The 25,451-nt window shown below is 49.1% G+C and overlaps 1 protein-coding gene across 1 annotated transcript in view; it reads left to right on the forward strand.

Moving 5' to 3' along the window:
• GALNT11 (polypeptide N-acetylgalactosaminyltransferase 11) overlaps positions 1–25,451 on the forward strand; it is a 66,903-nt gene extending 41,452 nt beyond the window's left edge. The window contains exons 7-12 of the mRNA XM_075315423.1: positions 3,965–4,082; positions 4,533–4,685; positions 6,789–7,007; positions 22,460–22,564; positions 22,978–23,115; positions 24,774–25,451. Of these exons, the coding sequence (XP_075171538.1) occupies positions 3,965–4,082; positions 4,533–4,685; positions 6,789–7,007; positions 22,460–22,564; positions 22,978–23,115; positions 24,774–24,905 (865 nt within the window). The 3' untranslated portion in view covers positions 24,906–25,451. The remainder of the gene's footprint in view (positions 1–3,964; positions 4,083–4,532; positions 4,686–6,788; positions 7,008–22,459; positions 22,565–22,977; positions 23,116–24,773) is intronic.

Here is a 25,451-nt window from a genome sequence, read left to right on the forward strand (position 1 = left end):
CCCTGAGCCCTGTGGTGGAGAAAAACCGCTCCCCACCCTGACAGACTCGCGTCCGTCGTGACCACCTCCCAGGATGGGGGTAGGAAGGATTTCCCTTTCGATAATGAAGTGGGAAGAAGCCACCACCGAAGGGAAGCTTTGGTCGCCTGCGAGAGGGAGACGTTCCTGTCGAGGGACGTCGGCTTCCTGTCCCATTTGCGTAGGATGTCCCGTTGAAGAGGACGCAGGTGAAACTGCGCGAAAGGAACGGCCTCCATTGCTGCCACCATCTTCCCCAGGAAGTGCATGAGGCGCCTCAAGGTGTGTGACCGACCTTGAAGGAGAGATTGTACCCCTGTCTGTAGTGACCGCTGCTTGATCAGCGGAAGCTTCACTATCGCTGAGAGGGTATGAAACTCCATGCCAAGGTATGTCAGCGATTGGGCCGGTGTCAGATTTGACTTTGGAAAATTGATGATCCACCCGAAACTCTGGAGAGTCTCCCGGGTAGCGTCGAGGCTGTGTTGGCATGCCTCTAGAGAGGGTGCCTTGATCAACAGATCGTCCAAGTACGGGATCACCGAGTGACCCTGAGAGTGGAGGACCGCTACTACAGTAGCCATAACCTTGGTGAAAACCCGTGGGGCTGTTGCCAGGCCGAACGGCAGTGCCACGAACTGCAGGTGTTCGTTTTTTATGGCGAAGCGCAAGAAGCGCCGGTGCTCTGGAGCAATCGGTACGTGGAGATAAGCCTCTTTGATATCGAACGATGCAAGGAAATCTCCCTGGGACATTGAGGCGATGACGGAGCGGAGGGATTCCATCCGGAACCGCCTGGTCTTTACGTGTTTGTTGAGAAGTTTCAGGTCCAGGACAGGTCGGAAAGACCCGCCCTTCTTTGGGACCACAAACAAGTTGGAGTAAAAACCGTGGCCCTGTTGCTGAAGAGGAACAGGGACCACCACTCCTTCTGCCTTCAGAATGCCCAGCGCCTGCAGAAGAGCCTCGGCTCGCTCGGGAGGCGGGAATGACCTGAAGAATCGAGTCGGGGGACGAGAGGTGAACTCTATCTTGTAACCGTGAGCCAGAATGTCTCTCACCCAACGGTCTTTTACCCGTGGCAGCCAGGTGTCGCAAAAGCGGGAGAGCCTGCCACCGACCGAGGATGCGGAGTGAGGATGCCGAAAGTCATGAGGAAGCCGCTTTGGTAGCGGCACCTCCGGTGGTCTTTTTAGGACGTGACTTAGACCGCCATGCATCAGAGTTCCTTTGATCTTTCTGAGGCCTTTTGGACGAGGAGAATTGGGACCTGCCCGCGCCCCGAAAGGACCGAAACCTCGACTGCCCCTTCCTCTGTTGGGGTATGTTCGGTTTGGGCTGGGGTAAGGATGTATCCTTTCCCTTGGATTGTTTGATTTCATCCAAACGCTCGCCAAACAATCGGTCGCCAGAAATTGGCAAACTGGTTAAGCGCTTATTGGAAACAGAATCTGCCTTCCATTCCCGTAGCCACAAGGCCCTGCGGAGTACCACCGAATTGGCGGCTGCAACCGCCGTACGGCTCGCAGAGTCCAGGACAGCATTAATAGCGTAAGACGCAAATGCCGACGTCTGAGTGGTTATGGACGCCACCTGTGGCGCGGACGTGCGTGTGGCTGCGTCAATTTGCGCTTGACCTGCTGAGATAGCTTGTAGCGCCCATACGGCTGCGAATGCTTGGGCAAAAGAAGCGCCGATAGCTTCATAGATGGATTTCAACCAGAGCTCCATCTGCCTGTCAGTGGCATCCTTGAGTGACGCCCCATCTTCCACTGCAAGTATGGATCTAGCTGCCAGTCTGGAGATTGGAGGATCCACTTTGGGACACTGAGCCCAACTTTTGACCACGTCAGGGGGAAAGGGATAACGTGTATCCTTAAGGCGCTTAGAAAAACGCTTATCTGGACAAGCATGGTGATTCTGGACTGCCTCTCTGAAATCAGAGTGGTCCAGAAAAATACTCGGTGTACGCTTGGGAAACCTGAAACGGAATTTCTCCTGCTGGGAAGCTGACTCCTCCACCGGAGGAGCTGAGGGAGAAATATCCAACATACGATTGATGGACGCAATAAGGTCGTTCACTATGGCGTCCCCGTCCGGAGTATCAAGATTGAGAGCGGCCTCAGGATCAGAATCCTGATCAGCTGTCTCCGCATCATCAACCAGAGCTTCCCCCCTCTGAGACCCTGCACAATATGAAGATGTCGAGGGAAAATCTAAGCGAGCTCGCTTAGTCGGTCTGGGGCTGGGGTCTGTGTCAGAACCCTCAGCTTGGGATCCATGAGATACCCCGGGAGGACCTTGTTGGTCCAGCTGAGGTGGGCCAGGGAACAAAGATTCAACAGAGTCCCTGTGCTGAGATACCGGCCTGGCCTGCAAGGCTTCTAGTATCTTAGCCATAGTCTCAGAGAGTTTTGCAAACTCCGTCCCTGTCACCTGAACAGTGTTAGCAGGTGGCTCCCCCTGGGCCCCCCCTAGCAGAGGCTCTGGCTGAGCAAGTGCCACAGGGGCCGAACAGTGCACACAATGAGGGTCAGTGGAACCTGTCGGTAGCGGGGTCGTACATGCGGCGCAGGCAACATAATAAGCCTGTGTTATGGCACCCCTGCCTTTCGTGGGCGCCATGCTATTATCTTCCCTGAGCAACACAATAGGGTATATAGCCAGAAATCAACTGTGCACTATACAGTGTAAAATAAACATATAATGTTACACTACTGCACAATGGGGCTAGCACCACAGGTGCTGCTTATCACCCGCTTAAAGCGGTTGTGAGGCCACCAGAGTCCCTGCCTGGGACTCCCAGACTTTGTCCCCCTCTGCAGCTCCGAGGAGCTGACAGGAATGCGTCCTGAGGAGAGGAGGGAGCCGTGGGCGTGACCCAGAAAGAGCGGGAACTGGTGCCTGCACTGTGCACAGTGAGGGGAGTGGAGTATGCAAAGCATGCTCCAGCCCTCAGTGCTGCTCGTTCTGAGCAGCGTCCCGCCCTTCCCCTGCCTGTCAGGGCTGGGGGTGGGAGGAAAGTAACTAGGCCGCAAAAAGCCGGGGACTCTAGTAATAAACGCGGCCGCCGTAAAAGCGCGGCCGGCGTGGAAGTCCCCGGCGCACTACAAGTCCCAGCCGCGCCGCAGTGATTCCATGGCAGCGGCGGTCAGTGCGGCAGTCCCTATACATAAACACACTCAGCAACGCTGAGTGTGTAATGGCACCTATTAACCCGGTCAGCGCCGCGGTCCCCGGTGCACTAGCACACCCAGCAAAGCTGGAGTGTTGCTGTGCGCGGTCCCCACCGGGATACAGAGTACCTCCAAGTAGCAGGGCCATGTCCCTGAACGATACCCGGCTCCTATCCAGCAGGCTCCACAGGAGTTGTGGATGAAGCACGGTCTCAGTGCCTGGAGACCGATAGGATCCCACTTCCACCAGAGCCCTGAGGGGGATGGGGAAGGAAAACAGCATGTGGGCTCCAGCCTCCGTACCCGCAATGGATACCTCAACCTTACAACACCGCCGACAAGAGTGGGGTGAGAAGGGAGCATGCTGGGGGCCCTATATGGGCCCACTTTTCTTCCATCCGACATGGTCAGCAGCTGCTGCTGACCAATCTGTGGAGCTGTGCGTGCGTGTCTGACCTCCTTCGCACAAAGCAAAAAACTGAGGAGCCCGTGGGAGCACGGGGGGTGTATAGGCAGAAGGGGAGGGGCTTAACACTTTTAAGTGTAATACTTTGTGCGGCCTCCGGAGGCATAGCCTATACACCCAATTGTCTGGGTCTCCCAATAGAGCGACAAAGAAGATCTGATTTTAAACTGTCATATTCTAAGGACACATTTCCTTTTCGCTCTAGAAAACTCCTTTAACATTTGGATTTATCTTCCAAAAAGTCACATCTAAATTCTGCCTGTGTATTCGATTTTTGTTCATGAGCATTTCTTCTATATTGCAGATCTCCCACGATGGCTGGAGGACTTTTTGCAATGGATAGAGAGTATTTTAACACGCTGGGGCAATATGACAGCGGTATGGACATTTGGGGTGGAGAAAACCTGGAGATATCATTTCGGGTAACTTGGAAACATTTGGAATACTACTATATAGATCGATAATCCGATTGCTACATAATATTTCCTTTTCACCTAATAGAAGCGTAATCTTATACATCGCATTTTCCACATTTATGGTACATGTGTTTCCCTGTAGGGGATTTTGTTTCCCCGTATTATTTATCAGCCATTAAGCTGCGACTCTCTAACCCAATCATTCGCCCTAGCTGATTGATCTGATTTGCTCTTTTATGAGCATTTGCTACAAGAATTGGCCAGTGAAAATAAAGCAGTTCAATAGTAAATGGAAAATGTTATCGATCAGACGTCTTTTACAGCGGGGGATCTCATTCATCAGATGCTTATTACAGGCCTTTTTCAATTTTTATTCATTGGTCAGTAGTTCGGGAAGTCATGTCATGTATAGACTCAGCTCTTATGGGTTTTAATGATATTTTATATCCTGTTCAGATCTGGATGTGCGGTGGAAGTCTACTCATTGTACCTTGCTCCAGGGTTGGGCATATATTCCGGAAAAGACGTCCATATGGATCACCTGGCGGCCATGACACTATGGCTCATAATTCTTTAAGACTGGCCCATGTTTGGATGGATGACTACAAGGTATTTTATATTTGTATTGTATTTTGGATTTATATAACTTTGCATTTTATTTTATTTTTTTACATTATTGATATTGATCCTATGGCCGCAGGGTGGTCTTACTCTTTGAATCATTAATCAGTTGCTTACTTTTTCAGTTTCAGTTTTGCTGAAAACAGTCAGAGGTATCCTCAGACTAAAAATTGCACTTTATGCCAATATTTTGAGTCACAGGAGAGAAAATCTTCCACAGTGACGCTTAGTAGAACCTTCTTCATACATTTCAATGTAGGAGTAAGTGAAACCTTGGGGATTACCTGTATTTCTGCATTGACTACTTATTAAACATGGTGTGATTGTCTATAATTGTAAGTTTGATAACACTGTAAGCTAATAAAACACAAACCATTCATATCATTCACAGAACACACTGTGTAAGGCCTGCAACACACTTCCGTGCCGCCGGTACGTGTTTGGTACGTTTTTACATGTACCGGCGGCACGAGCACACGTGCACCAATGTTACCCTATGGTAACAGGCACACACTTAAAGCCACGTGGAACGTGTGTCCGTGTGCATTGTACGTGTGTGCATTTTTTTCACACGGCTGACATGTCCGTGTTTCTCCGGCATCACGCAGACACGGATCCACTAAAGTCAATGGGTCCGTGCATGCACGTACGTGACACGTAGCATGTACGTGTGCTATCCGTACCATCCGTATAACGTGTATTGCGTAGCATGACTAGGTGGTGGATCCACATCTTTTTCTCACTTGTTGGTTTAAAATCTAGCATATGGCGCCGTAAACCAAATCTCCTTGAAATCAGAGTAGATACATAGTACACTCATTTGAAAGAGACATCTTTGTGTCTGTCTATCGAGCTATTAAGCTATTTTAAATGAGTTTAAACAAAGGTTACCAATTAGTAGTGATTATGGCAGCTGATAGTCCAATTAGACACACCAGAATCTTATGATTAGGCATTTTCAATGTCCTTTTCCATCAAAAACGGATCAAGACAAACGGACTGAACACGGACATGACACGTACGTATCTCACGCATACACAGACATTCAACACGCACGCAAGGCGAGCATACGCCATCACACGGATGTCACACGTACCAGTGAAACGGACATCAAAACTGGAACACTGACCCGAAAAACACATTCAGCCCTTAGTGATTTGTCCAGAAGTATACACTCTAAGCGCTACTTTTATACCTAGCGAAAACAGGGCATTTGAACAAGCACACAGAGAGCCAGCGAAAAGTAGTGATAAGCAGAGGCTAGGCTGGTGATTTATGACTGCATTTATTCAGAAGATGAGGTGGAGAGGAGAAAGGGGGGAGGTGAGAAGCTAACTGTTCAACAGCAATCAGTAGGCTGGATAGATCTGCCTGGGATGTTAAGAGTTAACTGCACATCCTCTGCCAGAGTCTGTAAGCCAAGCTGTATGGAAAGCAGCTTTACACTATAAAAGATAAAAGCTCTCATTGCAAGAGAATGACAGCAGATAGAAAAAGAAAGTCAATTACAAACTTGTTTCTTTTCATGCTGTCTAACTCAATTTAAGAACTTAAGAATACCCCTTTAAGTGTTTTCTTTCCTAATATTGGATGCCTAACAGGTTTTTGGAGTTTGTAGCGTTTCAGTATGTCTTGGGGTCTTCTCCCTTTGCTGATTCACCATTGTGTTTTTGGAGTAATCTGAACAAACCGCCCACAATAGCAGCAACAGTCTTGAATTGTCTCCATTTGTAGATAATGTATCTAGCTGCTCTTCATGTTCATTTCATATGGTCAATAAAAGACTTCAACAGAACAACCGTTTGTGTTATTAGTGTCAGTCTTATAAGTAATTAGCTGTGTTTGCCTATAATTACTACTTTAATAGTTCATTGCACAACTTTGAAGTGTGGTCTGATTGTTATCAAAGGGTTCACTTAGTTTTTCATGCAATTATATGAATAGTACCCATAGCCTAAGTTTTTTATGATTATTTAGATAATTGATATTTTTACTTGCTGCGTAAAAAGTAGGAGTTCTGAACTACAGTTTAAGTGACCGTCCTGAGTACTGAGGTTTCCTTACCTTTTATGACCTTTCTTTTCTGACCAGGAGCAGTATTTTGTCCTCAGACCTGAGCTCAGGAGCAGAGATTACGGAGACATCAGTGAGCGAGTCGCCTTGAGGAACAGATTAAATTGCAAGTCCTTCAAGTGGTATCTGGATAATATTTACCCTGAGATGCAAATTTCTGGTCCTAATGCCAAAGCCCAACCACCTGTATTCGTCAATAGAGGCCAAAAGCGGCCCAAAATCCTAAAACGTGGGAGGGTAAGATGATTTTCTGCCAAGCTTTCTATATGTACTATTGCAATTGTGCGGAATAGTTGTATAAATAAAGATGAGCAAAAAAAAAAAAAAAATCAGCACTCCTGTAACAAGCAAAAGATTTTCTAAGTAAATGTATGTTTAAAGGTGCTATTGTCATGAATTTTCACAAAGATGTCGGTAGCAACTCATTCAGTCCACACAGGCAAAGAAATCAAACCATAGATGTCCATAAATTTAGTGATGTGTAATAATGAGAAATAACACATGGAAAAAGTATTGAATAAACTTACTAAAATTATAATTAATACTTCGTACAGAATCCTTTATTGGTAATGACAGCTTCAAAACTCCTTCTGTATGAAGAAACTAGTTGCATGCATTGCTCAGGTGTGAGTTTGGCCCATTCTTCCACACAAACTCTTCAAATCCAGGAGGTCCCCTGGGCTCCTTCTATGATCTCTGAGCTTTAGTTCCTTCTATACATTTTCTATTAGGTTCTGGTCAGGTGATTGGCTGGACCATTCTGGTAGTTTTATTTTCTTTCTCTGAAACCAATTCAGAGTTTCCTTGGCTGTGTGTTCTGGGATCATTGTCTGGTTGAAATATCCATCTTCGTTTCATCTTCATCATCCTGGTAGATGGCGGCAGATTTTTATCAATAATGTCTCAGTCCATTTGTCCATCCATCCATCCTTCCTTCAATTATATGAAGTTTGCCAGTGCCGTATATTGAATAACAGCCTGACACCATGAGGTTCCCACTTCCAAACTTCACTGTTGACATTGTGTTTTTGTGGTGCTGTGCAGTGCATTTTGACCTCTAAACATAGTGTGTATTTTGGCATCCAAAGAGTTTGTTTGCTCAACAACATTTAGACAAGCCTGTGAAATACTGGGAGAATATAGTCTGGTCAGATGAAACCAGAAATTGAAGGCACGTGAACATGCATTTTGTTCTGCAATGGAGTTTTGCATGGTGAGCGTTCTTACAGGCCATGGGGGTTGAGTGTAATACTTATATTTTTTTCTTTTAAACAATTGTACCTGCTATTCCAGGTCTTTCTGTAGATCTCTACAGGTGATTATTGGCTCTTGGACAACTATTCTGATAATGCTTTTCACTCCTCCTCTTTTTTCATGTGTTCAATACTTTTTTCCAGAGTAATTTTTCGTTATTACACTTAACTTAACAACATCTATGGTTTTATTTCTTTGAATGTGTAGATTGGATGGGTTGTTACCGACATCGAATGAAAAATTCATGTCAATAGCACCTTTTAGGCTGAAGTCGCACGAGCATATGAAAAATCTGTCCCATTCCCCTCCTGAAAAGTTGGACGCCACTATGATGATCTGTGTGCTGTCCATGTGGCGTCTGTTTTCTCTCTCGCACTCATTGACTTGTATTGGCGAGTCTCACACGATTTCGGCTTCCACTTGCAGCATGCTGCAACTTTTTTCTCATTCAGAATCTGGATGAGAAAAAAAAAACTGACCATCTGCTTCAACTCATTGACTAACATTGGTTAGATTTTCTCGCATTGCTTTCGTCAGTCATATTTTTAACTAGAAAATTGGTGACCTGTATACACAAACACACACACACACAAACACACACACATACACACACACACGACGCTAGAAGTTTCTTTTTCGCTCCTAATTGGGAGACCCAGACAGTGGGTGTATAGCTACTGCCCTCTGGAGGCCGCACAAAGAACTACACTTAAAAGTGTAAGGCCCCTCCCCTTCTGGCTATACACCCTCCCGTAGGAGTACAGATTCCTCAGTTTTAGCTTTGTGCGCAAGGAGGTCAGACACGCACGCATAGCTCCATTGTTTTTAGTCAGCAGTAGCTGCTGACTATGTCGGATGGAAGAAAAGAGGGCCCATAAACAGGGCTCCCAGCATGCTCCCTTCTCACCCCACTGTATGTCGGAGGTGTTTGTAAGGTTGAGGTACCCATTGCGGGTACGGCGGCAGGAGCCCACATGCTGATTCCTTCCCCATCCCTTTTTACAGGGCTCTGGGTGAAGTGGGATTTACTGGTCTCCAGGCACTGAGACCGGGCTCCATCTACAGCCCCTGGACAAGATGCTGGATGGAGCGGAGTACATCAGGGACATGGCCCTGCATCCTCAAGGTACTCTGTGTCCCCGTGCAGGCGCTCACACCGCAGCATGCTGGGTGTTGTAGTGCGCCGGGGGACATCTGCGCTACGGCGCTTGTGCCATGGCCTCATTCAGCTTAGCTGAAGCAGGCACACTTCCAGGAATCGGTCGCGCCGGCCGCTGGGACTGCGGCGCGGCTGGCACTTGTGGTGCGCCGGGGACTTCAGCGCGGCCCGCGCTTTTACGGCGGCCGCGCTGATAACTCGAGTCCCCGGCTTTTTGCGGCCTGCTTCCGTTCGTTCCCGCCCCCGGACCTGCCAGTCAGGAGAGGGGCGGGACGCTGGCCACATCTAGAAATCGGTCATGCCGGCCGCTGGGACTGCAGCGAGGCTGGCACTTGTGGTGCGCCGGGGACTTCAGCGCGGCCCGCGCTTTTACGGCGGCCGCGCTGATAACTCGAGTCCCCGGCTTTTGCGGCCTGCTCCCGTTCGTTCCCGCCCCCAGACCTGCCAGTCAGGAGAGGGGCGGGACGCTGGCCAGTGCATCAGCGCTGAGGGCTGGAGTCGTTTTTACATACTCCAGCCCTCACAATCGGCACAGAGGGGACACTGTTTCCCGCACTTTTGTTTGGGAACTCCCACGGACCGCCCCTCTCCACAGACGCCGGCAGCCATTCCTGCTGACACGCTGAGCTGCAGAGGGGAGCCGGGGAGACCCAGACAAGGAATTCTGCAGCCTCTTACCCGCTATTCAGCGGGCGGTAAGCAGCCCTCAGGGCTCACCCCTCTTGTGCCAGTAGTATTCTTAGTATTTTGTTGCTACAAATACTTGGTATTACATAGCGCTGGTCGCCCTTTGGCTATAGACTCTCTCACATTCAGAGAGCCAGCAGCATGTCGTCCGCAAAACGCAAGGGTGCCAAAGCACAGACATTATATGCTTCCTGCACCGCATGTGGGACTTTTCTACCGGCAGGCTCCACGGACCCCCATTGTGTGCAGTGCTCGGCCCCTGCGGCGCTTGCACAGCCGGGGCCTCTGCTGGACGTGACCCAGGGTGTACCACCTGTGAATGCTGTCCAGGTGACAGGCACTGAGTTTGCAGCTTTTGCTGACAGAATGTCTCTCACTATGTCACAAATTCTTGACACATTGCGAGCTAGGCCTGTACTTCAGGCCACGGACACTGTGCAATCATTGCCCCCTGGTCCCCCTCAGCTCCAAGCTCCGGGACGGGCATATACACCTCAGGGTGAAGACTCTGACTCGGACGATGGCCCCGGGCAGCCTAAGCGGGCTCGCTATGACGGGCCTTCACATTCATCTCAATGGTCAGGATCCCAGCGAGATGAATCTATGGGTGATGAGGCGGACGTAACTGATCAGGATTCTGATCCTGGAACCGCTCTCAATCTAGATACACCAGATGGTGACGCCATAGTTAATGATCTTATATTTAACATCAATAAGATGTTAAATATTTCCCCACCAGCTCCTCTTGTGGAGGAGTCAGCTTCGCAGCATGAGAGAATCCATTTCAGATACCCTAAGCGTACTTTAAGCACTTTTCTGGACCACGCTGACTTTAGAGACGCAATCCAGAAACCCCACGCTTATCCTGAAAGGCGTTTTCCTAAACGGCTTAAAGATACACGCTATCCTTTTCCCCCTGAGGTGGTCAAGGGTTGGACCCAGTGTCCAAAAGTGGATCCTCCAATTTCCAGGCTTGCAGCTAGATCCTTGGTTGCAGTTGAAGATGGAGCGGCACTTAAAGATGCCACTGACAGGCAGATGGAGCTCTGGCTGAAATCCATCTATGAAGCGATTGGAGCGTCATTAGCGCCTTCTTTTGCAGCCGTATGGGCACTCCAAGCTATCTCAGCCGGGCTTGCGCGAGTTGACTCCGTCACACGTGCATTTGCCCCGCAGGTAGCACCATTGACCTCGCAAATGGCGGCATTCGCGTCGTACGCGATTAATGCTGTTCTTGACGCTACAAGCCGCACGGCAGTGGCGTCAGCCAACTCCGTTGTTTTGCGTAGGGCCCTGTGGTTGAGACATTGGAAAGCAGATTCTCATTCCAAGAAGTGCTTAACCAATTTGCCTTTTTCTCGTGACCGATTGTTTGGAGAGCGTTTGGATGAAATCATCAAACACTCCAAGGGTAAGGACTCATCCTTACCGCAACACAGACAAAACAGACCCCAACAGAGGAAGGGTCAGTCTGGTTATCGGTCCTTTCGAGGACCGGGCAGGTCCCAATTCGCATCGTCAAAAAAGACTCAAAAAGACCAGAGACGCTCAGATTCTTGGAGGTCTCAGTCACGCCCAAAAAGGGCAGCCGGAGGAACCGTTGCCAAAACGGCGTCCTCCTGACTTGAGGTCTCCGATTCCCACACCCGCGGTCGGTGGGAGGCTTTCCCACTTTGGCGACATCTGGCTGTCACACGTCAAAGACCGTTGGGTGAGGGATATTCTGTCTCACGGGTACAGGATAGAGTTCAGTTCTCGTCCGCCAACTCGTTTCTTCAGAACTTCTCCCCCACCAGACCGAGCCGATGCTCTGTTGCAGGCGGTGGCCGCTCTAAAAGCGGAAGGAGTGGTGACCTCCGTCCCTCTTCAGGAACAAGGTCACGGTTTTTACTCCAATCTGTTTGTGGTCCCAAAAAAGGACGGATCGTATCGGCCCGTCCTGGATCTAAAGTTGCTCAACAGACACGTAAAAGTCAGGAGGTTCCGGATGGAATCCCTACGCTCCGTCATAGCCTCAATGTCTCAAGGAGATTTTCTAGCATCAATAGATATCAAAGATGCGTATCTCCACGTGCCGATCGCACCAGAGCATCAGCGTTTCCTACGCTTCGTCATACACGACGAACACCTGCAGTTCGTAGCGTTACCTTTCGGTCTGGCAACAGCCCCCCGGGTCTTCACCAAGGTCATGGCAGCAGTAGTAGCTGTTCTGCACTCGCAGGGTCACTCGGTCATCCCGTATCTAGACGACCTGCTTATAAAGGCACCCTCTCAAGAGGCATGCCAACACAGTCTGAAAGTGGCGCTAGACACTCTCCAGAGTTTCGGGTGGATTATCAACTTTCCAAAGTCTCATCTAACCCCGACCCAATCTCTGACTTATCTTGGCATGGAGTTTCATACTCTCTCAGCGATAGTGAAGCTTCCACTGGACAAGCAGTGCTCGCTGCGGACTGGAGTGCAATCTCTCCTTCAGAACCAGTCGCACTCACTGAGGCGCCTCATGCATTTCCTAGGAAAGATGGTAGCAGCAATGGAGGCAGTCCCGTTCGCGCAGTTTCATCTGCGCCCTCTACAATGGGACATTCTAAGCCAATGGGACGGGAAATCGACGTCCCTCGACAGGACTGTCTCCCTCTCTCAGACTGCCAAGGACTCTCTGCGTTGGTGGCTTCTCCCCACCTCATTGTCACAGGGAAAGTCGTTCCTTCCCCCGTCCTGGGCAGTGGTCACGACGGATGCGAGCCTATCAGGGTGGGGAGCGGTGTATCTCCACCACAGGGCTCAGGGGATGTGGACTCTAGAAGAGTCCACCCTGCAGATCAATGTTCTGGAAATCAGAGCAATCTATCTTGCCCTGCGAGCCTTCCAACAATGGCTGGAAGGCAAACAGATTCGGATTCAGTCGGACAATTCCACGGCGGTGGCGTACATCAACCACCAAGGGGGAACACGCAGTCGCCAAGCCTTTCAAGAAGTCCAACGGATTTTGACGTGGGTGGAAAGCAGAGCTTCCACCATATCCGCAGTTCACATCCCAGGCGTGGAAAACTGGGAAGCAGACTTTCTCAGTCGCCAGGGCATGGACGCAGGAGAATGGTCCCTTCACCCGGACGTGTTTCAGCAGATCTGTTGCCGCTGGGGGACGCCGGACGTCGATCTGATGGCGTCACGACACAACAACAAGGTCCCAGTTTTCATGGCACGGTCTCACGATCACCGAGCACTGGCGGCAGACGCCTTGGTTCAGGATTGGTCGCAATTCCGACTCCCCTATGTGTTCCCACCTCTAGCATTGTTACCCAGAGTTCTCCGGAAAATCAGGTCCGACTGCCATCGAGCCATACTCGTCGCTCCAGATTGGCCAAGAAGGTCGTGGTACCCGGATCTGTGGCATCTCACGGTAGGCCAACCGTGGACACTACCAGACCGTCCAGATTTGCTGTCTCAAGGGCCGTTTTTCCATCTGAATTCTGCGGCCCTGAACCTGACTGTGTGGCCATTGAGTCCTGGATCCTAGCGGCCTCAGGTTTATCTCATGAAGTTGTTGCCACAATGAGACAGGCTAGAAAACCATCCTCAGCTAAGATCTATCACAGAACGTGGAAGATATTCTTAGCGTGGTGCGTGGCTCAAGGGTTTTCTCCCTGGCCATTTGCATTGCCAACTTTTCTTTCCTTCCTGCAGTCTGGGTTGGAAAAAGGCTTGTCGCTTAGCTCTCTTAAGGGTCAAGTCTCCGCGCTATCCGTATTCTTTCAGAAGCGCTTGGCACAGCTTTCTAAAGTACGCACTTTTCTCCAAGGAGTTTGTCATATCGTTCCTCCTTACAGACGGCCATTGGAACCCTGGGATCTGAACAAGGTTCTCATTGCTCTCCAGAAGCCGCCTTTCGAGCCTTTGAAAGAGGTTCCCCTTTCTCGGCTTTCACAAAAGGTAGTTTTTCTTGTGGCGGTCACGTCTCTTCGAAGAGTGTCCGAGCTAGCGGCGTTATCTTGCAAATCTCCCTTCCTGGTGTTTCACCAAGACAAGGTAGTACTGCGTCCAATTCCAGAGTTTTCTCCCAAGGTGGTTTCTTCCTTTCATCTCAATCAGGATATCACTTTACCATCTTTGTGTCCGCATCCAGTTCACCAATTTGAAAAGGGTTTACATCTGTTGGACCTGGTGAGAGCACTCAGGATTTACATTTCTCGCACGGCGGCTCTACGCCGTTCTGATGCGCTCTTTGTCCTAGTCGCTGGTCAGCATAAGGGATCGCAAGCTTCCAAATCCACCCTGGCGCGGTGGATCAAGGAACCAATTCTTCACACATACCGTTCTGCTGGGCTTCCGATTCCATCTGGACTGAAGGCCCATTCTACCAGAGCCGTGGGTGCGTCCTGGGCATTGCGGCATCAGGCTACGGCTCAGCAAGTGTGCCAGGCGGCTACCTGGTCGAGTCTGCACACGTTTACCAAACACTATCAAGTGCATACCTACGCTTCGGCAGATGCCAGCCTAGGTAGACAGGTCCTTCAGGCGGCGGTGGCCCACCTGTAGGAAGAGGCTGTCTGACAGCCCGTTCATGTGGTATCTTTTTACCCACCCAGGGACTGCTTTTGGACGTCCCACTGTCTGGGTCTCCCAATTAGGAGCGAAAAAGAAGAAGGGAATTTTGTTTACTTACCGTAAATTCCTTTTCTTCTAGCTCCAATTGGGAGACCCAGCACCCGCCCTATTTGTTCTTAGGGTTTCGTTTTTCGGGTGCACATGTTGTTCATGTTGTTTCTTAAGTTCTCCGATCATGTTATCGGATTGAATTTGTTTTTGAAACTGTTATTGGCTTTCCTCCTTCTTGCTTTGGTACTAAAACTGAGGAATCTGTACTCCTACGGGAGGGTGTATAGCCAGAAGGGGAGGGGCCTTACACTTTTGAGTGTAGTTCTTTGTGCGGCCTCCAGAGGGCAGTAGCTATACACCCACTGTCTGGGTCTCCCAATTGGAGCTAGAAGAAAAGGAATTTACGGTAAGTAAACAAAATTCCCTTCTTCCATTCACTCTCTATAATGCATGTTTTTCTCAGTATCTGACATGACATCAGAATAAACCTTTCCCATTTTAGGTACGTTAGGAACCAAAGTTATTTATATTTGCCAAATGCCAGAATAAGAGAATTTTTTTAAAGCATTTTTATTTCTGCAAAGTCAAAAGAAAAATGGGAGAACCTTAAGCCTAAGATCACCATCCCAACTGTGATACACGGGGGTGGCAGCATCATGTTGTGGGGTTATTTCTTCATCGTTCCTTATGGGAGACCCAGACCATGGGTGTATAGCTTCTGCCTCCGGAGGACACACAAAGTACTACACTAAAAAGTGTAGCTCCTCCCTCCTAGCATATACACCCCCTGGATAACCAAATATAGCCAGTTCAATGCTTTGTGTTCAGGAGGCACACATCCACACATGCATTCTCATCTGATTTTTGATTTTAAAGAGTTTGAAGAAAAGCGGGTCCAAGTCTGGACCCCCGGCATGTCCCTTATCACCCCACTGTGTCGGCGGTGCTGTTAAGGTTGATTTACAAGGCTGGAGCCTTACATGCCGCGCTCCTTCACCATCCCTCGGGCTCTGGCTTGAAGTGGGAGCCAACACGGTTCTCACTGCCTTGCAGGAGACCGGACTCCATCCGCAGCCCTTTCAGGACCCTGCTGGACGGAGCACTCATCCCTCAGGGACCTGGCCCTGCGTCTCATAAGCTAAGTATTTGAGACGTTATTGGGGGGTCCCTTGTACTTTTATTGTGGGGAGAGTGTGTTATTTAACTTTGCTGTGATTTCCGGCCGGTTCTCTGGTTTTCACCTGAGAACCGCGCCGAGGGTGCCTGCTCGCCGGCCGCATTGAAAAATTTAGGCCCCGGCTTCGCCTGCGCCTTACTTTCGTTTTCACTGCCCCTGCATGTCAGTCATGCAGAGGGACAGTGCGGCTCCGCCCACCGGCCGTTCGGCATAGGGGAGGACACTCCTCTCTGAGAAGATGTTTCCCTCCCCTGTATATCTCCTTGGCCCTCCAGATCCCGCTCTTTGACTAGGCCCCGCCCCCTATACTCGCTCCGGCGCCATTTTCTCAGCGTTCTGTAGACTGGTCGGCGCTGACTGCAGCATCTCTGAATCTGTCTGGGGGTCCGAGCTGTGGGATCCGGAGGGCACACAAACGGGCTGGTAAGCCACAACCTCCGGTTGTGGACCTTTCTTATACACTCTCTGGGGGTCATTCTGGCTCAGAGCCCCCACCTCAGCAGCATGTCTCACACTAGGAGCAAGACTGCAAGGCTGTACTCCATATGCACTGCATGTAAGCTCGTACTGCCTGAACCGAGCACATATCCACATTGTGATGCCTGCTCTAACATGATGGTGCCTCAGCCTGGAGTCTCCCCAGTGGTCCCTCAGGCTGCTCCGGCCCTGGTGGTTGATCCCCCCCGGCTTGGGTAGAATCCTTCTCTAAGTCTATCTCCCAGTCTTTTGCCGACTCCATGGGAGACTTGTCCCGGACTCTGCTGAGCATGCATCAGCCCCCTTCTCAGGGTGCCTCTGCTGCTACGGCTCGCTCTGCAGAGCTCACAGAGGATTCTTCACCTGCTCCCAGACCCCGTCCTCCTAAAAGGAGACGCAGGGTCCCCTCGCCTTCCTCGTTCCGCAGCTCTGATTCCAGAGCTGACTCGCAGGACGAGGACGATGCCTTTACAGGGGGCTCGGATGCTACCTCCATGTGCCCCATTGATCTGACCGAGGGTGAAGCAGATGTTAGTGATTTGATTGCGTCCATTAATTCTGTACTGGACCTCAATCCGCCAGTATCAGAGGAGCAACCCTCTCTGGCAGAAAAGCACCAGTTTACTTTGCCTAAGAGAACAAGGAGTGTGTTCTTTAACCACTCCAGTTTTCAGGCCACTGTGGCCAAGCCCAGGGCCTGTCCTGACAAACTCTTCCCAAAGCGTGGTTCTGATGACCGTTTTCCTTTTCCACCTGAGGTGGTCAAGGAGTGGGCTCACTCTCCAAAGGTAGACCCTCCGGTGTCTAGAATCTCAGCCCGGACAGTCATATCAGTGGCCGACGGCACCTCACTTAAGGATCCCACTGACCGCCAGGTTGACCTTTTGGCCAAATCTGTATATGAGGTGGCAGGGGCCTCTTTCTCCCCATCTTTTGCAGCAGTGTGGGCTCTCAAGGCCATCTCTGCTTCTCTGGAGGAGATGCATTCCCTCACCAGGGACTCCATGCCTGAAATGGTTGCCTTAACTTCCCAGGCTTCGGCCTTTTCATCCTACGCCACGTCTGCCATGCTGGAGGCTTCTCACCGCACTGCGGTGGCTTCGGCTAATTCCCTCGCTATCCGTAGGATCTTGTGGCTTCGGGAGTGGAAGGCAGACGCTTCTTCAAAGAAGTACCTTGCTCCCATTTCCTGGGTCCAGGCTGTTCGGTGAACAATTGGACGAGATTATTAAGGAGGCTACTGGCGGGAAGAGTACTTCCTTGCCACAGACTATAGCCAGGAAACCTGTCCAGGGCAGGAACCAGTCGAGGTTTCGTCCTTTCGTTCCTCCAACTGGTCGTCCTCTAAGCCCTCGGCCTCGTCCACTAATTCAGCCAAGGACCAGAAGCCCAACTGGCGCACGAAGCCGCGTCCCCAGAAGACCGCTGGAGCTGCTGCCACCAAGGCAGCCTCCTCTTGACTATCTGGCCGCGCCAGAAACTTCCTTGGTCGGTGGCAGGCTCTCCCACTTTGGCGACGTGTGGTTTCAACACGTCTCCGATCAGTGGGTGCGGGATATCATCTCCCACGGCTACAGGATAGAATTCTCTTCCAGCCCGCCAAACAGATTTTTTTCTGTCAACTCCCCCCTGCTCCAAGGCTGCCGCCTTCTCTCAGGCCGTGGCATCCTTGCAGGCCAATGGAGTAATTGTACCGGTTCCCGCCAGGGAACGGTTCAGAGGTTTCTACTCAAATCTCTTCCTAGTCCCCAAAAAGGACGGTTCCTTCCGGCCCATCCTGGATCTCAAGCTTCTCAACAAGCATGTTCAGGTGTGGTATTTTCGCATGGAGTCTCTGCGATCAGTCATTGCCTCAATGACCCAAGGAGATTTCCTGGCATCCATCGACATCAGAGATGCCTATCTGCATGTGCCAATTGCAGTTTCACACCAGCGTTGACTACGTTTTGCAATCGGAAAGGAACATTTCCAGTTCGTGGCTCTCCCCTTCGGGTTAGCCACGGCTCCTCGAGTATTCACCAAGGTCATGGCAGCAGTGGTTGCGGTTCTGCACCTCCAGGGGTTGGCAGTGATTCCTTACCTGGACGACCTTCTAGTCAAGGCTTCATCCAGTGCAGACTGTCAGCGGAGTGTCTCGCTCACTCTTGCCACTCTAGCCCAATTGGGGTGGATTGTCAATCTGCCCAAATCCACTCTGACTCCGACCCAGAGTCTCACGTACCTGGGGATGTAGTTCGAGACTCTGCCGGCACTTGTGAAGTTGCCCATAGTCAAACAGCAGTCTCTCCATCTGGCGGTGCGCTCTCTGCTGAGACCCCGCCGTCAGTCCATCAGGCACCTAATGCAGGTGCTGGGTCAGATGGTGGCGTCAATGGAAGCGGTTCCCTTTGCCCAGTTCCATCTGCGTCCTCTGCAGCTGGACATTCTCCGCTGTTGGGACAAGCAAACCTCTTCCTTGCGCAGGTTGGTGGCTCTGTCGCCACAGACCAGGGGCTCCCTTCAGTGGTGGCTTCTGCCTCTCTCTCTGTCTCAGGGACGCTCTTTCCTGGCCCCGTCCTGGGTGATTCTCACCACGGATGCCAGTCTTTCCGGCTGGGGAGCAGTATATCTCCACCACCGAGCACAGGGCACTTGGACTCCGTCCGAATCAGCCCTCTCGATCAATGTGCTGGAAATCAGGGCTGTGCTCCTAGCTCTCGTAGCCTTTCACCACCTGTTGGCGGGCAAGCACATTCGAGTCCAGTCAGACAACGCGACAGCGGTTGCCTACATCAATCACCAGGGCGGGACACGCAGCCGCCTGGCAATGTTGGAGGTTCAACGCATCCTTCAGTGGACGGAGGACTCCAAGTCCACCATATCCGCAGTCCACATCCCAGGCGTGTAAAACTGGGAGGCAGATTATCTCAGCCGTCAAGCCGTGGACAGCGGCGAGTGGGCTCTGCATCCGGCAGTGTTTCGGACAATCTGCCGCACGTGGGGCACTCCGGAAGTGGATCTAATGGCATCCCGGCACAACAACAAGGTTCCGGTTTACGTGGCTCGCTCCCACGATCCTCAGGCCTTTGCAGCGGACGCGCTGGTTCAAGATTGGTCCCAGTTTCGTCTGGCTTACGTGTTTCCCCCTCTAGCTCTCTTGCCCAGAGTCCTGCGCAAGATCAGAATGGGGGGCCGTCGGGTCATCCTCATTGCTCCAGACTGACCCAGGCAAGCTTGGTACCCAGACCTGCTCCATCTGTCTGTAGAGGTGCCGTGGCACCTCCCGGACCGCCCAGACCTTCTCTCACAAGGTCCGTTTTTCCGCCAGAATTCTGCGGCTCTCAGATTGACGGCGTGGCTCTTGAGTCCTGGATCTTGACGACTTCTGGTATCCCTCCTGAAGTCATCTCCACTATGACTCGGGCTCGGAAGTCTTCCTCGGCCAAGATATATCACAGGACCTGGAGAATTTTCCTGTCCTGGTGTCGCTCTTCCGGCCTTTTTCCCTGCCAACCCTTCTGTCCTTCCTGCAGTCTGGTCTGCAGCTAGGACTATCCCTCAATTCCCTCAAGGGACAGGTCTCGGCTCTGTCAGTGTTGTTCCAGCGGCGTATCGCCCGGCTGGCTCAGGTGCGCATCTTCATGCAGGGCGCATCTCACATCATTCCGCCTTACCGGCGGCCTCTGGATCCCTGGGACCTTAATCTGGTCCTCACGGCCTTGCAGAAACCCCCTTTTGAGCCACTTAGGGACGTTTCTTTGTTTGTTTTTCTTTGTTTGTTATTTTCCTATCCTGGTGTCGCTCTACCGACCATCCTCCTTGGCCTTTCTCCTTGCCGACCCTTCTGTCTTTTTTCTACAGTCCGGTCTGCAGCTAGGTCTGTCCCTCAACTCTTTCAAGGGACAAGTCTCAGCTCTGTCCGTTCTGTTCCAGCGGCGTCTCGCTCGGCTGGCTCAGGTCCGCACCTTCATGCAGGGTGCGTCTCACATCATTCCGCCTTACCGGCGGCCCTTGGATCCCTGGGACCTTAATTTGGTTCTCACGGTTTTGCAGAAACCCCCCTTTGAGCCTCTTAGGGAAGTTTCCTTGTATCGTCTTTCACAGAAAGTGGTCTTTCTAGTGGCCATAACTTCCCTCAGGAGAGTCTCTGATTTGGCTGCGCTCTCTTCGGAGTCACCTTTTTTGGTTTTTCATCAAGACAAGGTGGTTCTCCGTCCGACTCTGGACTTTCTTCCTAAGGTGGTCTCTCCTTTCCACCTTAACCAGGATATTTCCCTGCCTTCCTTTTTGTCCGGCTCCTGTTCATCGCTTTGAAAAAGCGTTGCATACTCTGGATCTGGTGCGGGCGCTCCGGATCTATGTGTCTCGCACTGCTGCTCTTAGGCGGTGCACCTCTCTTTTTGTACTGACCACTGGTCGGCGTAAGGGCCTCTCGGCTTCTAAGCCGACCCTAGCTCGTTGGATTAGGTCGGCCATTTCCGATGCCTACCAGTGTACTCAAGTGCCTCCCCCGCCGGGGATCAAGGCACACTCGACCAGAGCTGTCGGTGCCTCTTGGGCTTTCAGGCACCAGGCTACGGCTCAGCAGGTCTGTCAGGCTGCCACTTGGTCCAGTCTGCATACCTTTTCGAAGCACTACCAAGTGCATGCTCATGCTTCGGCAGATGCGAGCTTGGGCAGACGCATCCTTCAGGCGGCTGTCGCCCATTTGTGAAGTTAGGTTTCGCCTACTTCTCAGTTTTCTGTTTATTTCCCACCCATGGACTGCTTTGAGACGTCCCATGGTCTGGGTCTCCCATAAGGAACGATGAAGAAAAAGAGAATTTTGTTTACTTACCGTAAATTCTTTTTCTTATAGTTCCGACATGGGAGACCCAGCACCCTCCCTGTTGCCTGTTGGCAGTTTTCTTGTTCCGTGTGTTTTCACCGGCTGTTGTTGTAGACAGAGAGCAAAACTCGGAACAACCGGAACCTATCTCTACTTGTGGGTGGATGTCCTCCTTCAGCTTTTGCACTAAACTGGCTATATTTGGTTATCCAGGGGGTGTATATGCTAGGAGAGAGGAGCTACACTTTTTAGTGTAGTACTTTGTGTGTCCTCCGGAGGCAGAAGCTATACACCCATGGTCTGGGTCTTCCATGTCGGAACTATAAGAAAAAGAATTTACGGTAAGTAAACAAAATTCTCTTTTTTGCTGCAGGAGGGACTTGTGCACTTCACAAAATAGATGGCATCATGAGGAAAAAAGATTATGTGACAATACTGAAGATGATCTCAAGACATCAGCCAGGGACTTAAAGCTTGGGCGAAAATGGGTCTTCCAAATAGACAATGATCCGAAGCATACTGCCAAACTGGTTACAAAGTGGCTTAAGGATAATAAAGTCAATATTTTGCAGTGGCCATCATAAAGCCCTGTTCTCAATCCTACTGAAAATTTATGGGCAAAGTTGAAAAGGCAGGTGCAAGCAAGGTGACCTACAAACATGGCTCAGTTACACCAGTTCTGTCAGTAGGAATTTGGGCCCATTCCTCAAAACTATTGTGAAAAGTTTGTGGAAGGAGATCAAAAACATTTGACTCTAGTCATACAGTGTAAGGACAGTGGTCCCAAATACTAATAATGTATGTAAGCTCTTTGAGTTTGCAGGAAGTAATAAAAATGCCTTAAACCATTTTCTCTCATTATTCTGTAATTTGGCAAATTAAATAATTTTGGTTCCTAATTGACCTAAAACGGGAAAGGTTTATTCTAATTTCATGTCAGATACTGAGAAAAATATGTATATGTGTCTTCTTTAGATAATGTATGTAAACGTCTGGTTTCAAGTATATGAGGGAGTTGGAGTCGGAGGTTTGGCTTTTACTGACTCCACAGGCCTGCGTAAAATCCCATAAGTTTTACTGAAATCAGACACAGAGCGTCATGGTTTATTACATGTAAATGAGGACACGATATAATGAAATTTGCGTACATTGATCTGAATTAGATGAAGCGCACTTCAATATGGTATAAAACCTAGTGGAAGAGTGGGATAACCAAAATCCCAAAATAAATGTACATGGCACCCAGATAAACTGGAAAGCTAGCCACAAATAAAAACATCACTTGGGTTAGTAAGGTGAATACCAACCCAATCATTGCTTTGATTGGTTATCCTCATACTATTTGCACATCCTTAGCAGCACAGCTCATAGATTAAGCAACTAATAGGTCAATGATGATTGGTAAAAGATGTGATCCACCTATAACCGAGTGTCTGCTCATCTGTCAGCCAATCCATGGCACGTTTATAGGTAGCAATGGTCCTGCGCAAGACAATTTAATCTCTAAAGCACTTTGATTTCTTTTTCAGCTCATCAACATGCAGACAAACCGGTGTCTTGTGGCCCAGGGTCATCCTAGTCAGAAAGGAGGGTTAGTCGTTGCCAAAGATTGTGATTTTAATGATTCTGACCAGGTAATGGTGTTATGGTGTGACAGTGTGCTGGAGAGCACTAATATCTTTACACCAGATCTGCAGCTTTTATTCTGTGCTAGTCCTAGTGGTATTCTATCTCATTTAATGATTAGTAATTGGGCAGCAATCACAGACAATAATGATGACTATTAGGCAGAGTCCTCATATAGCCATGCACTAGTGTAACTTCCATGTATAGACACAGCCTCAATATTGTAGGTAGATTATATATATATATATATATATATATATATATATATATATATATATATATATATATATATATATATATATATATATATATATATAGACAATACCTATGTCAAAGGCATAAATACAAATTATTGTAGGAATATTAGAACTGAGAACCAGCGAAGGTGCAGAATGATAATTCATCTGTGTAACATTTCCAGGTCTGGACGTATAATGAAGAACATGAGCTCGTCCTGAGTAATCTGTTGTGTTTGGATATGTCAGAGACTCGATCCTCAGATCCTCCTCGACTGATGAAATGTCATGGATCTGGCGGATCACAACAGTGGGTGTTTGGTGTAAGTATATTTTGTATACCTTATAGTGTATATTCTCTTTTCATAATCACTCGGGACTATAAAGCTGAGATTAATGCTGTTGTGTGCTTGGGTTTGAACTATGGTAACAAAATGATCAAATAATCAACAGTGGATTTTGCCTTGACAAAAAAAAAACAAAAAAACACACAGGAGAAAAATTCTGTATTCACCATCTTATTCCCTTTAAAGTGAACCTGTCGTGTCGCATGTGCCCTCTAACCTAGCAACAGGGACATGTGTGGGTCAAAAATCCCTGCTTAACCATCCCTATCTAATAGTATTGTGTAAAAGTAATGTTTTAAAAAAAAAAAAAAAAAAGGATTGATAAGTTATGTTTTCCCTTTGCTAATTTCGGCTGTGACTAGTCGCAAGAGCATTGTTTCACCCCGACTAGTCTGCCCTCTCTCTGTGTTAGGACACCCCTATGGGCATGATGCCATGATTTCCATGAACTGAAGTCCCCTCCAGCTTATGTAAATCTCATACCCTCAGCGTCGCTTGGCCTTTTCAGCCAGGTGTATGCTTGACGGTTTCACAAGCGCACGGCCCGTGATCCGAAGTCTCCTGAACTTCCGACCATGTACATTGTGCCTCTAAAGCCGGGAAGCATACACCCTGTCGCAGAGGCCAAGCGACACTGCATGAATGAGATGCACGCATGTGCGAAATTTCTATGCTCTGTTGGTGACGTCGGCTCATGTAAATTATGGAGCGTGATAACACGGAAAGACGGCAGACTAGTTGGGGCGAAAAAAAAAATGCCTTTGCGACTAGTCACAGCCCTGATTAGCATAGGGAAAATATAACTTATAAATCCTTTTTTAAACATTGCTTTTACAGAATATCATTAGCTAGGGATGAGTAGGAAGGGAGTTTGGGCCCACACATGTCCCTTCTGCTAGGTTAGAGGGTATATGGGACACGACTGGTTCCTGTTAACCAGCACAGGTTGAGTTAGATATTGAAGTTGCACCAAATGTTAATGTTTCAAATGCACATTGAGTTCACCTAAAGGAGTTACCTGGAGCCATCCAGAACTGCTCACTGATGACATTACTACCCCACACGCCTGCCGGGCGTGCACAATGCCTGCCGGGCGTGCACAATGCCTGCCGGGCGTGCACAATGCCTGCCGGGCGTGCACAATGCCTGCCGGGCGTGCACAATGCCTGCCGGGCGTGCATGCTTATTGACATGTGACAGGCCAGTGGTCCTTTCCACTTATGTTTTCCATCTATCTCCACCCTTGATTTATCCTTTTGTGCTGGCACTTCCTATAAGTTGCTCCCTTGAATCCAGTAGTAGAAACAACTGAAGGCTTCAGCTTTTTCTTCAATCTTCCTCATTGTCTCTGGCCAGAAATTAGATTATGTACCAACGAGAAAAATTCCAAGCATGTCGTAATTGTGTGTGGTGCCAGCGCATTGTGTGATGCTGGTCACTATGATTACACCCTTGGCTAGTTGTCCTGAAAACCTCTCATTAAACTTGCCATAGACATGGGTTGGCACCAGTATATGGTTGACATTCCGGGAATAGTACACTTTGTGACTGATTTTATGAAGAAAGATCTTTTTATTGCTTCTTGTGTGAATAAGAAAACACCAGACTTACTCAGACGTGCATTCTTTCTCCAGAAAAACAACCGCCTCTATCAAGTTTCAGTCGGTCAATGCTTGAAGCTCATGGACTCCCTCAGTCATAAAGGATACGTGGGCATGGCAATCTGCGATGGGTCACCAGCTCAGCAGTGGCATCTGGAGAACTGATGGAGACACAGCCAGACCTGTCCACAAAGATTACAAGAAACTCAAAGGCACTACAAGCCGTATGCTGCTATTTTAATATGATACAATTTTAAGGAAAATATTGCCAGTCTCTTAAAACATGTTGCGCATGTAGGCAATGGACTAGGTGTCAGCATAGCAAACCGCTTCCAGCTACTAAGGTGCAATTTACTGCAACATTTTAGAGAGGTGGGGTCGGATTTTACAAATTGTTTTAAATAAGGTCTTGAATCATCTTTGATATATAGGAATCGGAGACCATTTTAAGCTGTTTTTTTATTTTAATATAAATCATATCATCAGTATTTTTACAAGTTTGTACAATTCAATCGTGACAAGTTTTAACTCTTTAGAAATGGAGCACCCTGTTACTTTATCATTGACTTTGCATTTGCTTTGCAAGGCTTGGGGCATTTTTTTTTAATCTGTTGCTGTCTGTATAGTTTTATGTTCATTTATGCAATTTGATTTTCAAAATTTATCTGGGAAATTATTTTTTTTTTAAAAGAACACTATTAAAATGACTTG

Source organism: Anomaloglossus baeobatrachus, chromosome 6 (assembly GCF_048569485.1).
Source record: "Anomaloglossus baeobatrachus isolate aAnoBae1 chromosome 6, aAnoBae1.hap1, whole genome shotgun sequence".
NCBI classification, from domain to species: Eukaryota; Metazoa; Chordata; class Amphibia; order Anura; family Aromobatidae; genus Anomaloglossus; species Anomaloglossus baeobatrachus.